Raw genomic sequence first — 16978 nt, 5'->3', positions numbered from 1 at the left:
AAAAATTTGTGATTCATAACCGGGTGCCACACTAGTATACTTGAATAACTGAAGTGAAGCTAATACGCATATCTCAGAGTTGAATAAAGTAAAAGCGATCTTATAATACAGCATTCGACATCAATCTAAATACAAATCAAAAGGTTTCTAATGCGTTATGCAGGTTCAGTAACTAGAAGCACATCCACACATACCGTACCAACAAGCAACATTGCCTTGCCAATCACTGTGGTACGCGATAATCTTCTGTTCGATTAATACAATTTCCAGCAACAACGTTTGCATCAAAACTAAGGAATAATCGGCACAAAGATATATTCAGACAAGAGGAGGATACTGCTTTGCCTGTTGCCGAACCCTTTTCTTGTATTCAACCGCATCCTGCAGGATTTACAAAAGTTCGGCACAAGTTAACCTATTGAATGTCTAGAATTTGTAGGGCTAATAAGAATATGAATCCATGTCAAATGAATTTGTAGGCACATAAAATACAGGAAAAATATCAAGGGGGAAAATGAATCTCTGGAAAGAACACGATAACAATTTCAGAATCACAAAAAATTCTATTACCTGGATGAACATATGGTACCCCTCAGTTTGAGCTGGATCAGATGGATTAGGCTGATCCAACAAATCTTGGATCCCAACCAAAATTTGCTTCACTGTGATGGCTGGCCGCCACCCCTAATGATATTTGAAATAGAATGAAAAATAACAATGAGCATCATGACAATTAGCTGAGCAGTAAGATAATGGTTATAGAAGAGGCAGCTAGAGCACTCACACTATCTTCATTGAGGATTGAGAGGCAAACAGTTCCAGATGGGTACACATTAGGATGGAAAAAGCCTTGTGGAAATTTACACTTCGGTGGCTTGCTCGGGTAATCTTCACTAAAGTGCATCGTGAGTGGATAATAACCACCCTCCCAGTCAGTCTGCAAGGTACCCACGATCAAATATATGTGCCAACCAAACTCAAGTAAGATATGAAAAAATTAAATAAACACCACAGCCATAATTTTAGTATAATTGGTCCATCTGTTCCTAAGGGTAAGTTCAAGAGCTAGCTGACTTAGAAACAATGTCATACATCAAGCAAAAGGATGCAGCAATTGGAAAATCAACTCAGGCCCATTTAATAAAACAAAAGAGAAAACAACAAGAACTGACAAAATCCAAACTGAAGCCATTATCAAATTTGAAGTGCATTCCATCAGATCTCCAATCTACTAAAGTTATAACAAAACTATTAAATTTGGCAGGAATCCCAACAGATCCAAGCTAGAACAAAAGCTGGTAATAAATGAAAAGGAGCTTTGTGGCAACTAATCTTCCACATACCCAAATTCTAGACAAGTCTACAGTCATAAGTGGTGACTCGCAAACAGAGAAAAGCAGTAAAATACAATTAAGACAACAGGTGGAGAAATAACAGCAATATTGGTTCACCTAGGGCATTCTGAGGAGTCTGTCGAGATATGTGATAGTATGATTGATAAATGTGGATGAGATGAGTTACGATGTATTGTTTGAAAAACAGATTGATGTACCATACAAGATGTATTGATACTGCAGATGTTCGATCATTTTGGATTCTGTATTAGTTTGGAACTGGGGAACTTGAAATGCATATCTTCTACGACAGTAATGAGTCATGCTAACAATGATTTTTTGTTATAATTAAGGAAATATTAAAGCCACACACATTTTATCTTTTGAAGGACACCAAATACTATAACAATGAAGCCACCACGTTTTGTTTCTTGAATCAAAGATTCAACACAAAATCGGGAAAGATCTCTTAGTTATAAGCTCCAAATTTTATCATGTCTTCATTACTCACTCCTTCATGGACACCCACTATTATCAATTTATCACAACCCCAATCTGGGCCTTATTTTGAAAATATATTACTCCCTCCGTTCCAAACGAAATGTCTCATTTCTTTTCGGCACGGAGATTAAGAAATGTGTATGAAGTAGATAAAGTGGGTTGGTGGAAATTATTTAAATATTAAGTATAGAGAGAGAGTGTATTGCCAAAAAAGGGAACAGGACATTTCGTTTGGGACAGCCCAAAAAGGAAAACAAGACATTTCGTTTGGGATGGAGGGAGTACTACATAACAAAAAATATAGGGGATGTTTATTTTTTATTTCTTACACTCATTTTCCATTTTTCACTATCCCAGGAACACAACTTGTGTTTTATTTGATATAATCTCATTGGTAAAGGGCCAATATATCTTACCATCCTTCTATAGACTTATGCCCAACTTACATCATTCCAATAGGATTGAATACATACAAACCATCTTAACGAGTTGTTACATGTTACTTTCAAACTAAGTATTCGCTAAATAGTTCCACTTTCTAATATTTAGAATGTAATCTAATTAATATTCATAACAATCAAACAGTATCATTCCACTTGGACCGATCAACTTCACATCATCCAAGTATATTATCACATTGAAACTTTATATTCAAAATGACATTACCACTCTGAATTCTGTAAACATAGTGGTGGGATGCACTATGAACATTTAATTTAATAAGACACAATAGGATCATACTGAATATCTTGATCTTGGGTTCAACTAGAGTGGTGTAGGAAAATATTAATAGATTAATTAAATGATATTGATAGTGGTAGCCCCATTTGAATATATAAAAATTATTAGGATGATTTATAGAGGTTCTGCATTCTGTTAACTTGGTTTGCTTTGAAAGGCACCCAAGTAGATTTAGATAGTAATGGTAGGTTGCAAACAATTTGAAATGAAATGACAAATAAAGATGATTGCTTGAGAACAAACATTATGTTTATGCAACTACATTTATTGGAACAATTAAAGAAATTGGAATTTTCATTTAAAGTTTGTGAAACAAATATAATTTGATTTTGAAAAGAACTACAATAAAAATCGTCATATTCGAAACTTGGAAAAACATTGCAGCTAGCCTAAACTGGGAACTTATGCATTACATATAACATTCTGTCAGCCAAATTCAGAAAGACTTGGATCTCCATCAAGAGCCATTGAAGCACATATTAAAAGGAATATTAGAACACGTAAGAGTAAAATATATTGAGGTTTTTTGGTGGTTATATTGATAGCTAAGAATACCATCACAATACAAAACAAGCATATGTTTTAGTTAGAACAAATATCAAGCTAAGCAAGTGAAAAAAATCAAACCACTACAAATTGTGTGTTTCTCTCTTTCCTTCCCTCATTTTCTTGTCTTCCAGGGAAAACTGTTATAAGGTGACTAATTTTTATTGAACACACTTCTAAAAATAACTCCCACAAAGATGAGCAAGCTGATAAAAAGAGGACCATTTTACCCAGTAACAAAGACACTCAATCCACAATATATTTCCCTTTGAACAGCTAACAAGTGCAAGCAACTTATCAATGAACCGATGAACAACTTGCGCACATGGATCCTAATTCGTAAGATTCAACTCCTAAAATCAACATTCTTCGACCCCAATTCAGGAGCTCTAACTCCATCACACACGTAAAAAATGCCGGCCACAATCGACAATATTTTTTCAAGTCAATACAACAATGAATGAACAAAAATAGTTGATTGATATACTTACCCCGGCCTTACCAGGGATCGTGCAGTGCCACACCATCAAATTCACTGTACCATCAGGCAGAGTCTCCGGCTTAGCCACAAAACCCTAAAACCAAAAGCAACAATACATTCATACTCAAATCACTTCATAAACAATGAACACAAACAGCGATTAAAACTAAAAGAAAATAGACAGCAAATTTTTTTATCGAACATGTGGATGATTCTTCCGCCATGACTTTCGCTCCTCCGTCAGCCGCCCGCGCGCAATTCCGCCAGACATTCTGCTCCAAGAGTTATCTGAACCCTAAAATTCCTCCTTTTCTCTGAGAAGAAGAAAATAAACGAGAGACTTGGGCGTAATCTTTAGAGTAGTCCGCGAGGCATTTAATAAAAGGAGAGTGAGAGAGAGACGTTTGATTTTTCGTTTTCTTTTTTGCTTAATTTTGTATTGGATGATTCTGCCGGAGAAAATGGACGGCCCAGATTAGATTTTAATCTGGTGGGCTGGAAATGGGGTACTATTAAGAAAATAAGAAAAGGTTTTGAGTAATTTATTATTGGTTTCTGGAAGAAAAGTCAAAAAGGGCAAAGGAATTCTTTATTTATTATTTCAGCGTGAAAACCACGCTATTAGGTGCCTCACGTGTAAAACTTGTGGGAATGGGGTCTGTCATTGTTATTCTTTTCTTCAAGCAAAATCTCAAATTCTCAATATTTGAGGGCACAAGAATAACTTTTAAAAAAAAAAAGTTAATATACCTAGTATAAGTTGGTTCGAGAGCGAGCATTAAAATTAAATAATATATTTAAATAAATAAAAATAAATATTAAATAGAATTGAAATATAAGTAAATACAAAATATATTTTAAAAATAAAATAAAATAATTTATATCAATTACTCAATAAAATTTGAAATAATTATTAAATTTATTAAATAATTTTAAATTTTTTGATAACAAGAATTAGAATTACACATTATTATTGTATATTATGGGTCATAATAAATAAATAAATAAATATTTTCATACACAAACATAAATAAAAAGTCATTTTGAAATTATATTTTTAATATATATATATATATATATATAATTATTCATCTACAAAGGTATTAAAATTAATACAAAACATTTATTTTTTAAAAAGGAGTTATTACATTCTAAACTATTATAATTAAAAAATATGATATCTACTTATTTTATATATGTATATATATATATGTATGTAATTATATACACACAAACACACAAAGATGTAAAAATAATATAATGAAAAAAAAGAAAGAAAGTAAAGTACATGTCATTAAGGAGAAAAAAAATACTCCCTCCATCCCGTGAGACACATTTTTCATTTTTGTCTGTCCTATAAGAGCGTATCACTTCTATTTTGGGACATTGCATCACTTTCTCCTTTTAACCCCAATCAATCATTTTTACATAACCCCATTGTAGGCACACAAAATTTATAGGATATAAAAGAATATTTTAATTTTATATCTTTGTTTATTTTGGAATCTTATGAAATCCAAGATTAAATATGATATATTATTAATAAAGATCTTACCATATTTCAAAGATAGAGATCAATTTCTTTGGCAGCAAGTCAAATCTAATATTGATATATATCAATATTCAAGAGCCAATAAGATCGTGACACGTCAGCCCTAAGCCCATAATCATGTGGGCTCTGGCCCAAAGCTTGACTCTTCCTACAACTATAAATAGGGGTCCTTATATCAGTTCTAAACACACACAAATCATTTGAGAGCTCATGCATTGAAGGAGTAATTCACTACAACGAAGTCATCTCCAACAATCAAGGCATTCTTTGTGGAAGCAACCCAAAAGCTTAAATCAAATCCAACGCTCGATCCAGAAATAAGGCGTAGGCCCTCTGCATCAACGTTATAAAGCTCAAAGCTCAAGGTTCAAGGCGTTCTACAAGGAAGTCAACATGTTCTTCATCAAAGTCAACGTTTAATTCAGAAATAAAGTGGAAGTCCTCTGGATTGACGTCATCAAATACAAATTCAAGTTCAAGCCATCAAATCAAATCCAAGGAGATCAAGAAGGCGAACTTCCCTCCAAAGATTTTAAGAAACATATCAAATTCAAATTCAAGTTCAAGTCATCAAATCAAATTCAAGGAGATCAAGAAGGCGTACTTCCCTCCAAAGATTTCAAGTAACATTTGAAGAGGATAATCAGAGGATCAAGTGGAGATTCGCAACCCGCAACAAATTCATCTCAATCCATATATTTTGGATTTGTACACATTTTTTGTATTTCATTAAATTGAATACAATAAAATTTGTGTTTACACTCATAATCAATTTAATCACGACCATTCATTTTTACTCAATACATTAATTACCAACTTTTTCTTAAAACCCGTGTCATCTCATATATGATACAGTCTTACGGGACGGATGTAGTATTAAAGAGAGTGGAAACAAATGAGAAAAAAAGTTTTAAAACTTTAAATCGCCATTATTTATACATTCTATATTTATTTTTTTACGACTTTTAAAATTAATTTTTTTAAAAATGAATCAATATTATTTATTTCTCCTTAATTGCATTAAACACTATCAAATATAAATAAAATTAGAAAAATTGATATCAAAAATAAAATAAAATTATAGTATATGAATAATTGTTAAAAAAAATTATATTTTCTCCGTCCCATAAGAAAGTATCACATGAGATGACCCAAATTTTAAGAAAATGTAGGTTAATAATGTGTTGAGTGGAAATGGGTGATTGTGTGTTGAATTGATTGTGGTTAAAAAGATAAAGTGAGGTCATGACCCAAATTAGAAGTGATACTTTCTTGTGAAACAAACGAAAATAAAAAATGTGATGTATTTTCTTATTATACGGGGGTAGTAGTATATTCACCTTTGAAACAATGATCAGAATGATTTTTCACCTTTTTTTTCTTCGTAGTTTGTTTTTTTAACATTTGAACAATGATTTTTATATTTGTACACCATTTTTCACTTGTAAGGAAAGATTAGCAACCACAAATCATTGTCTAAAAGAAATAAAAAATAAACAACCGTAAACCACATATCTTCAAATTCAATGTATTTGGATGATCCCATTTTAAGCTAAAGTCCTACAATGCTCTTGAATCATATATAAATAAATAAATACCTATATTTTAAGTTGTAGTTCAACCAAATATCAAGAAATTAAACAAATTAAAACAAAAAGACAGGCCCATTTCAAACATGTAATTAAACTTCAGTTTTTGGTTCAACTGAAACATTTGGGTAAAAGAAAGTGAAACTCACAAAATAACAGTAATTTCACAAAAAGATAGTTTTCAAAGTAAAATAGATAGCAAGATTGCACTTTTTTCCAGTTTTTATGTTTCATTCATCTGCAGATACAGCTGACATTGTCAAAACCAAAATAAAAAGCATTAATATCATTATGTGAAAAAGCATAAGAAGAGGGAAAGGCTTGCACGACAAAAGTAAATCGTTGCTTCGTTAAAATGTGGATCACCTACTTAGCTTCTCGCATTACCAGTTGTTGGCGAGCTTCATGAGGTAAACTGAAGAAGAAGTCCAACTCCTCACGATTGGTTGCTAACATTTTTCCAATTGAAACTTTCATTGCCGCAATAAGTTTTGGAAATTCACCTAGTGCTTTATAAACAGATTGTCTTGCTTTCTTATCATCTTTGTCAGGTGCTAAATGCTTCATAACGTGGACCAATGCATCATCAGTTTTGTTAAGAAGACTAGAAACAACCTCTTTGTAAGGATCTTCCACTTGGATTGAGCTAGCTTTGCGCTTATTCTTTGACATGGTAGCACAACTGCCACTCGTAGCTTCCTTTAAAATTTGTTCACCATCTGATAGAACATGGACTCATCAACTCTACGGTGAAAGCATTTCATAGGATAGAAGATAACCTGAAGTACAACAACACCGATAACTTTAATCTTCTTCAAGTGTATTTTTTCAAGTACTCAGCAAAACAGGTTACAGAGAGAAGAATATAGAGTGATAAGCTAAAAATCCGATCCCTATTACAACGGCTGAGTGCAGTATTTATAGATAATATGAAAAGGGGGTACATTAGTCTTTTCAATTACACACGTACTCCTCATGCACAACCTTCGTACAGAGATCATCATAACGGATTAACAGCTTTTGCCTATTGTCAGGAATAATTAATGGCAGCGCAGCCGCTCCTCGCGATATGCCTGCGTTGTCTTCCATCGTGGGGATACTTCACGATTGCTCTTCACGACCTGCGCAGTCGTCATCCGTCTAATGATACTTCAAGCGCTGCGCAGGTTAGCTTCTACATGGTTTCATATTACTTCTCGATAAATCTTCCCCTAATCTTTCGAGGCTCAGTGGCAAGGCTATCTTTGCCAGCGCTGCACTCTAGCAAGGCTGTCACTGCCAGGGCTTGCACTCTGGCACGGTTGTCTCTGCCAGCGCTGCACTATGGCAAGGCGGGTATCTCTGACTCTGGTAAGGCTGGTAGCTCTGGCTCTGGCAAGGCGGGTAGCTCTGCTCTGGCGGGTGAGTAGCTCTGGCTCTGGCGAGCGGGTAGCTCTGCTCTGGCGGGGCGGGTTCTTCAGGCATCTTCGACTGCGCTGGAATCTCTCGACTCCGCAGGCTCTTCGTGTTCATTTATTATTCCAAGTCTTTTAGTTAAACCTGCACTGGTTAGTTTATTAAATAATAATAACAATAATCGTGTAAAATGTCCCTGTATTGCTAAGCACAACGCTGATGGGTATTACAGTCCTCATCACCATCATCTGGTACACTACTAGTGAGTAGATCGTCATAACCCAAAACAATTGTTGGTTCAATTGGAGTGGGATTTTCATTTAGAACACCATTAACAGCTTCAACAAAATCCAAGGAATTGTCGCCGGTAGCTCTATCTTTCCCAAAGATTTCTATCCAATCTTCATAAAATGGCCAACTTCCATCCTGTTTGATTTTTCATTTAAGTAAAAACCTGTTTATAAAGATACAATTCATCACCATAATTAAGACGTTGTTTTAAAAGATTATGACAGAGAATGGTATAGTTAAATTACCATACTCGTATGATCAATAAATAGCTTAACACATGTGACAAACTGTTGTGCCTACTCAAGAGTAGCTATCTTTCTTAGCAATCACATGGCAAATGAGATGGAAGATTTATAAACAACTTCTTGTTTAGTTCTATCAAATTATTCTCATGCTTACTTATTAATGATCATTTTCTTCTACGTAATCAATGTAACAACATAAAGGAAATCACCAGGATGATTGGCAACCCAAACAAAATAGAATGTGAGTTATATGAACATGATGTATCAGAAACTCAGAAATGGTATGAATTTCGAATAAAAAACACACGCACACTTCTTTTCCGTAGTTGATCGAATAAAAAAGTGAACAAATGTATTACTAATTGGCCTTGGATACAGAAATAAATTCACCAAGACCAAGCAGTTGTTACACCTTGTACCCTAGGGTACAATCCACATGTTCTCAAGCAACATAAAAAAGAAAAGCACACTTAAAAGAAAGAAAAGCAAAAGAGAAAAAAAAGTTAAAGCTAAGTAATAACTATAGTAACGATATTCCACCTAACAAGAACAAATGGAACTGATATCCCCCAATACCCCCTCCCCCACCCCCACCCCCACCCCCACCCACCAACCCCCACCCCCACAATCGAAATAAGAGATAATTGTATTAAAAAAATTATGAGTTGTTGATTCTGACAAACAAGAATTTTGAGCCCAAATTTAACAAACGAGTACATCTAGTTCAAGCAGAGATCAAGATTCATTAAAAATTGTTGATGTTATTTTCTCAACTATAATCAATCTGTTTCTCAACTATATTTACCCACATATACAGTCTATTATCATAGGATAAGAGTCTTTTAGCAAGTTTTCATTTGTTCAATACTAGTTAGAGAGAACGAATAATTACTTTACACCCCTCATCTCGTGCTTCTTTAGAGCACTCAATTTTTTTCAACATCATGTTCCAATTAACTCCACTCTTGCCGAGAACACCCGATAAGAAATCATATTGTCTTTTCCAAACATGAAGCATGGGCTTGATGTGAGGTTCTGCACTAATTATTGCACCCGAAATAGCCTCTTTCAGTTGTTCTTCAAGAAAGACCAAGTGTCATGTTCTAAATCCATTATCACCTCGCCAACCCTTGACAATGCTATATTTCAAAGCATCAATTAATCTCATTTTTTCTTCATAGCTCCAAGACTAGCGCTTTTTTGACATCTAGACAAGAAATGCATTTTTATTGTATTTAAACTGAAAATGAACAAAATAGTGAAAGTTGCATATAAATCACAGTCATCCAGTTTATTACAAGCTGTATTTTTAATAGTCTTAACACATATGTAAACAAGTAGAAGATAAAATGAACGAAGCATGTGTTTTAACTATAACCTAGCCATTCTTCATACATATTCACTGCCAACGCCTCCCTCCACTCAGTCCACACTGTACTAGATGATATGTTATCAATAAATTCAATGGACGCATCATCTGCACTCGTATCTACAACTTCATCATCATCATCTTCATTCTCCATTGGGTCAATAGTCATGTATGTTCTGATAAAGTTTTGTAGCAGACCACAAGCTAAAATAATTTGATTTTGTGTCTTTATTGGATAAAATAAAGGGGAACGCAAAATAATCCATCGCTTTTTCAATAACCTAAAAGATCTCTCCACCACATTCCGTGCTTTCGAGTGCTTCATGTTAAAGTATTCTCTTGCATTTTGTGGGGCCATGTGCCCTGTTTCCCACTCTTTCAAATAGTAACAGACACTTTCATATGGAGCAAGAAATCCATCACTATTTGCGTAGCCACCATCGACCAGATAGTAATTACCTACATTATATTTATATGTACTATATTATATAACTTAATCGCCATAATAAGAAATGAATAAAATTATTTTAAACTCGTAGTAAAAACACCTTGTGGAACTTTTAAGCCGGTCTCTTTCGAAATGGCATATGTTAAAACACGGGCATCAGAAGCAGATCCTTCCGATCCAGTCAACATATACACAAATTTCATTTCTCGGTCACAAACTCCTAGTACATTAACAGAGACAAAACCTTTTATATTTCTATAACAAGGTGTGTCAGCTAGTGGAACTGTAACATAAATGTAAGTAGCATCTAAAGCTCCTAAGCATCCCTAAGAAATAAAGTCAATGCATTAGTTTATAAAAAAATTAAAATATGTTGCCTAAAAATATAAACAAATAGTTTATTTGTTAATGTACCTTAAATGGCTTCCATTGTTGACTTGTTTCAGCTTTAGTAATTGGTTTGGGACTTACCAACAATGTAGAATGCAACTTCAACAGAGACAATAATACGGAGTGAAAACTACGACTAATAGTCTAGCCAGAACGTCTAAAGTCGAATTGGATTGTCCGATTCTTAGTATGGTGGGCTAATATTACTAGAAAAGAAGCCACATTCTCTTCGACATGAACATGCTTTGATGGAAGTAATCCCCCAACATGTTTTGATAGATAACATAACCTAGTAAAAGCATCTCTTGTCATCCTCAGTTTGTTAACACATGTAATATCATCTTCTGCTATTACTCTATTTATGTATTCTACTTTTTTATGAATTTTATCAATGATGCTATAGGAAACTTGACATCTACGTCGAGTGCGACAACTAGGTGCCATATTTTGACTTTAGAGTATGCAGCTGACCCATCAATGATAATTTAAGAAGTGTGCGGCGTATTAGAAGAATGAAAATTATAAGCAAAACAATCTTGTGTCTTCTTTCGTCCATCTTTTCCAAAGTCAATAATAACCAAAACCTCCGTAAAAAACCAAATTAATTTATGATGAGCAGACTGAAATGAGTGCAAGTTTTGTTATCTGGAGCCTGATCGCAAAGTATAGGCCAATATATTGTAATTACCAATAATAATGTTGCTTTTATAACTCTATTAAGTGAGTAGATAAATAAAAAAAATGCTTAAGGAACGACATACAAAATAATCAGTAAAAGTGATCCACCATATCTCTTTACACACATATATATGTATGTGTGTGTATATATATATATATAATAAAAAAAGATATTCCCATTTTTCAGTTATATATAAGTACTTTGTTTGGATTAAGAGTAATTTGCCCAACTGATGTAGATTGATGATAGCATTGGCCACTTGGCCTAATTATATCTCGAACATAGCATTGGCCACTTGGCCTAATTATATCTCGAACATCTTCATCTGAGTCTCCAAAGTAGAAGTAGTAGACTCAAGGTTCTTCATCCTTGCAGTTGTAGTGGACTCCATCTTCTCCATCATTTTATCAGTGTTAAGGTTTGCAGTTTTAAGCGTGTTAGTTGGTGTGTTACCAACAAATGTTGTACGCATGTTAGTTGTGTGTTACCAACAAATGTTATTTTCTGTCAGCTGATGTCATGACTGACATCTTAACTAACAAACATAAAAACCGTTACTTACTTTATACATGCAGATTATTTACTTCCTTTTAATCAATTTTATCTTCTGTACAACAAAGGAGATGAACATTTTTCAAAGGAGTGGCTGGCGGTTATGAAGATCATGGGTGATAACTACCTAAGGAAGTTATCACCACTTGTGCAACTGAAGTTCCATGAATGCCATGACCAGTGGGATGCTTATAAATACTAAAGAATACCTCATTTATGAGGTTATGCATTTGGAGATTGAAAAACTTGCTGCAAACTTGAGAGCTCCTCCAAATACATCATTCTGCCTACCAGTGTTAGCTGTTGCATATTCTGATAGAGGTGTTGTGCGTCCAGAACAGATTATGGAATCTGTGAAGCTTCAAGCCTAGTTCTTACAACATTTCAAAGGAGCAACACACGTGTAGGTGGTCTTAACTTGATTAGACGAAGACTAATCATGTTTAGATAAAGAATTTCTTAGGCAGATTTATAAGCTACAAAGAAGTCCTTATCTTGTTGTTTTACTTGATTATTCGAAGAATGATCACGTTGAGATGGAGAATTTATTAGGCAGTCTTATAAGCTGTAAATAGGTTCTCTTATTTAATTATTCTTAGAATAATCGTGTTTTTGATTGAGAATGACTTAGATAGTTTTATGGCTGTAAAGTTGTTCTCAATCATGTTAGTTGTTATGATTGTTGATTAGTCTAGAATTAGACTAATTATAGATATGTATTCAGCCTTTGACAGATTTGAAGATTTATAAGGTTAGAATATAGTAGTTGTAGTCTATGTTGTAAATTGTAATATTTTCATCATAGTGATTTACTGTCATTACGACAACCGTAGATTTATCATCTTGATAAATATGCACAAACTATTTGGTGTCATTTTAATTTTCCGTTGTTTGTTGGTTACAATGTTAGTAACACTCTTGTTGACACATGAAAATTTAACTTATGTAATAAGTTTGTTTTTATACAAATATGTATATTTGATAAAGAACACATGTTTGTAGTAAATTTAGGCACTAAATTTCTTTTATTTGGTATCATAGCAGGTACTTGATACACTAAATTATTCGTTCCTTGTGCAAGTTTACTACTATGTACATCTATAGATGTTCTTTTGGGTTGAACTCCTCCCCACATCAGTGTTGATGACAAGGAGGAACTCAAACCGGAGGTTTACCGGACAACAGATGGGAGAGTTGTGTCCAATCTGGATTCTAGAGCTCTTCATGTCATTTTTACAACCGTGGACATGGTGTCATTTTGGTTGATATCCAACTATACCAATGCTCTTGAGACTTGATCTATTTTGTAGGAGCAATGTGAAGGTTATGAAAGTGTTAGGAGAACCTATTTGCAATGAACGTTTGGTGAGTAAAATCATGAGCTCTTTATGTGAACGTTTCAATGTTATAACCTCGACTATTGAGAAAGCCATAGATTTATCAACTCTTGCATGAATGAATTGATTAAGTATTTTGCCCATCTTTGAGATGAACTTGGATCAACAAAGAACTTTGATGTAGTCCAATTTTTATTTTTATTTTGGGGCTGAATCATCTAAGTCTCCAGTTGGAGAATTAGATGACATGGATCTGTCAGATCTCTTATCAACTTCGAAAAGCTCCATGCCTTCTCTAAACACAAATTCTTCCAAACTCATATTTCTCATTAGCTCAGCAAAATTCTCTTACCTATTCAAAGCCATATCCTTCAAGGCAATCATCCACCCACTGTGGGGCTTACTGGCCACTCAATTGAGAAATTGGAGATGTAAAGGCTCATAGAGAATCTGCATCTTCTTACTGTAAAGAAAAATAATTCCCTAATATCCTTTTTTTCTAGACAAATCCAGAACGAGGTTGGACAGGCCCTAATTGATGAGTTGTGATGGATTTTGTATTGAAAAATCAGGTTTTATGAGAGGTGGAGGATGGTATTGAGTAAGAATGCTATAAGGTTGGTGATTGTGCTACATTGAGCCGTATCTATTAGTCACTTAGCCAAATATATCCTACCCTACCAAAGAGCCTACATTACAACCCTCAATAAAGACCTTTTTGATCTTGGTTATAGGAGCACACATTTAGTGGTAGAGAGGTGAGACAATTGACAAGCTTATGGTTGAGTACTTGTTTTGCTTGAACTGAGCGTATACACATCCATGATTTTGATTGATACACTTGAGAGTTGAGAGTTCTTATTTTCTTTATCTTTTTGGTGAGGATTGATAGTCATTGGGACCATAATTTGAAGTTCGTTATGAGTGTGATATCTTGATGATAGGAGATACAAATGCATGTTAGTTTTTTTTTGTTGACAAATCTGAAGCCATAATGTTGTCCATCTTTCACTGCGCTCTTGTGTCTCATTCTTGGTTCATCTTTGTTTGTCCGATGACGGACGATGGTTTAAGTTTGGGGGGTTGATTTACATGCATTTTTCACTCCTATGTCGCGTTATCATTTTGTATTTTGGGTGATTTTTTGTAGAGTTGTTGAGTTGTCTAGCGTGTAAATTGTATATTTTTGTGGAATAGACTACTCGTCCATTTTCGTGCTATTTTTATAGGTTTTGGATTTGAATTGGGCTGATTTTGATGATATTGGAGAGAAGTACATGAAGAGACGAGTCCGTAGGCGCAAACGGAGCTCAAATCGGACACCGGACGAGGTAGAACGAGACGATCGTGCAACGTCGCGCGGTATATATGGGCATGCGGCCACGTGAGACGCCGAATTTTCACCAAATTTCTGGACTTTTATCTGTTTTCATGATTTTTGGGTATTTTGAGCCCTACAAGACCTAGGGCACATATATATTCTCCAAGAACTTATTCTCTGGATCTTTTGTCATATTTTCTATCTTTTGGAGCTGTGAGAGACGGAGAGCGAAGCCGGAGCAAGAACTAAAGATTCTCGATTTTACTACGGTTTTATTGTTGAATGTTTTACAGTTTTATTGAGACTTTGATTCTAGTTCATATGTCTATGTGTGACTAGAATCCCTTTTCCCAGGGTTTAGGGAGTAAACATGATTTGAATTTTTGACTGTGTTTGATTTAATTAATCAAGTTATTATTCTTTTTTATGTTCTTGTTTATATTGTTTGCTTTATTGATTGGCAACCAATTTAGCATAATCATCGGTTTTAATTTGATATTGGGAGATGATAATTATTACCTGAACTAAGAACATAGAACACATATATTAATTCTTATTAATTCTTAAGGGAATTGATATTTGTGAGGGCGTTAATCCTAGGAGCTTTTAGGAGTTGCATGTTAGAAGTGCGATCCGGGGACGGTAGTCTTTCATGTAATCAACGGTTTGTATGCCACGAGAGTGGATATAGACTAGCTTTGAGATTGCGTTAGGAAATTATCTTGATGATTGAATTGAACCTGTTAGTTATGAGAATCTGTTGAAACCTTTGCCTTGGGAAAATTCTTATCATATTTGTTTCTATATTTTTCTCGGCTCAGTTTATTTGTTTCCTGTTATTTATTTATTTAGTTTTAAAAATAAAACTCTTCATTCCTATTTTTCAGATAGAGGATTAGAGTCTAGGATATGAGTTGATATTAATTAGTCTCTGTGGAATACGACATTGTTTGCTACTGTACACAATTGCACCCGTGCACTTGCGGTGTGCTAAGAAATTAGCGAACAAGTTTTGTAAGCTTCAAATGAGAAGTCTGAAAGTTGGCGAATAACAAACGCTACTTGAAAAATAACCGACGATGACAATCTATGTAAATTGTCAGTACGGTATTGAAACCGTGAAAATTGCTCAATGGCCGCATAACCCATGTGATCAGTCTAACGTGAACTGACTGATCAAGGCAGTTATAAAACAAAGAATCCTAAGGTGAATTAGATTCCCCTGTTTATCAGGGTCGTAGATGTAGGAGGAGTTGCTCAGAACCACATTAAATTGCTTGTGTGTTGTACTTTATGTTTTTACTTTAATTTTGTTGTTTTTGTCTAAACTGCTCTTCAGATCTATCAACAAACTGAAATTATTCAAACAAGCAAATTGATTGTGTTTTTACAATCAACATTTTATTTCAGTGTTGCCTTACTTGACAAATCTTTCAGCACGTTGACCAACTACATCGACTCTAAGCATAAGCATCAAATTGTTGAACACTATTTATGTTAAATGGGAAAGAAGAAAGATTTACTTAGCTAGTACAAACCATCATTTTTCTGCACACGCTTCAGTTTCTATTCTAACTGATATCCTGACGAGCAATCAGTAGAATAGACAATTGACTATCTCTTATGCATGAGCTTTACAAAACTACTATCAACATACCTCAGAGCATCTGTAGTGGGGGGCGCAGATGCCAGCACGCGCCCCCCTCTCCCCAATATTGTACCGCCTCCATCCGCTCTGGGTCCTCCTCTCCGCGCCTGCTGCATAGTCGAAAAAGGTTAGGCGCGTGCTAAACACGACCTAATCAACGATTTTCCATAAAAAAATATAAAAAAAATGCAACGATAAAATTGAAATGACTGCTTTTTTTTATGCAAGGGTTTATTTTAATTTCAATGAAATTTTAATTATTAAATTAGATGTCAAATTTACTTGTAAACAACATTAAAGTTAAATATAAAATGAAAAACTAAATTTAAGAGCCAAGGTGGAGGCTCTCCCACTATGAAGAGTAGGCTCTTAAATGGTGGCGACCACTTTTAAGAGCTCACATTGACTCTCTACTACAGATGCTTTCAGTGTGCTGGTGTGTATTTTTCAAATTGACTCATTATCAGTTCAGCTGCAATATTTTAGTTGAAAAAGAAATTTTTTTTTAAATTATTAACTGGTGTATTTTGTCCCCGAAACCAATAAAAGATAAACATAT

The 16978-nt window shown here is 34.4% G+C and overlaps 1 protein-coding gene across 2 annotated transcripts; it reads right to left on the bottom strand.

The window, feature by feature from the left end:
• Positions 1-79: 79 nt before the first annotated feature.
• LOC131021480 (SUMO-conjugating enzyme SCE1) lies at positions 80-4090 on the bottom strand. Of its 2 annotated transcripts, XM_057950679.1 has the most exons (5): positions 3806-4090; positions 3614-3697; positions 785-937; positions 571-684; positions 80-381 (listed from the first exon to the last, which is right to left on the bottom strand). In XM_057950679.1, exons 1-5 carry the CDS (start codon positions 3872-3874, stop codon positions 319-321), a joined length of 483 nt encoding a protein of 160 aa, XP_057806662.1. In that variant the 5' UTR covers positions 3875-4090; the 3' UTR covers positions 80-318. The 2 variants fall into 2 exon arrangements, with proteins under 2 accessions (XP_057806662.1, XP_057806661.1); XM_057950678.1 differs by having other exon boundaries at positions 80-684; positions 3806-4087.
• Between the last annotated feature and the right edge of the window lie 12888 nt (positions 4091-16978).

The sequence above is a fragment of the Salvia miltiorrhiza genome, chromosome 4 (assembly GCF_028751815.1).
Source record: "Salvia miltiorrhiza cultivar Shanhuang (shh) chromosome 4, IMPLAD_Smil_shh, whole genome shotgun sequence".
NCBI lineage: Eukaryota > Viridiplantae > Streptophyta > Magnoliopsida > Lamiales > Lamiaceae > Salvia > Salvia miltiorrhiza.
Note: the sequence above shows the minus strand (reverse complement) of the source record. Positions and strands in the feature narration are given on the sequence as shown.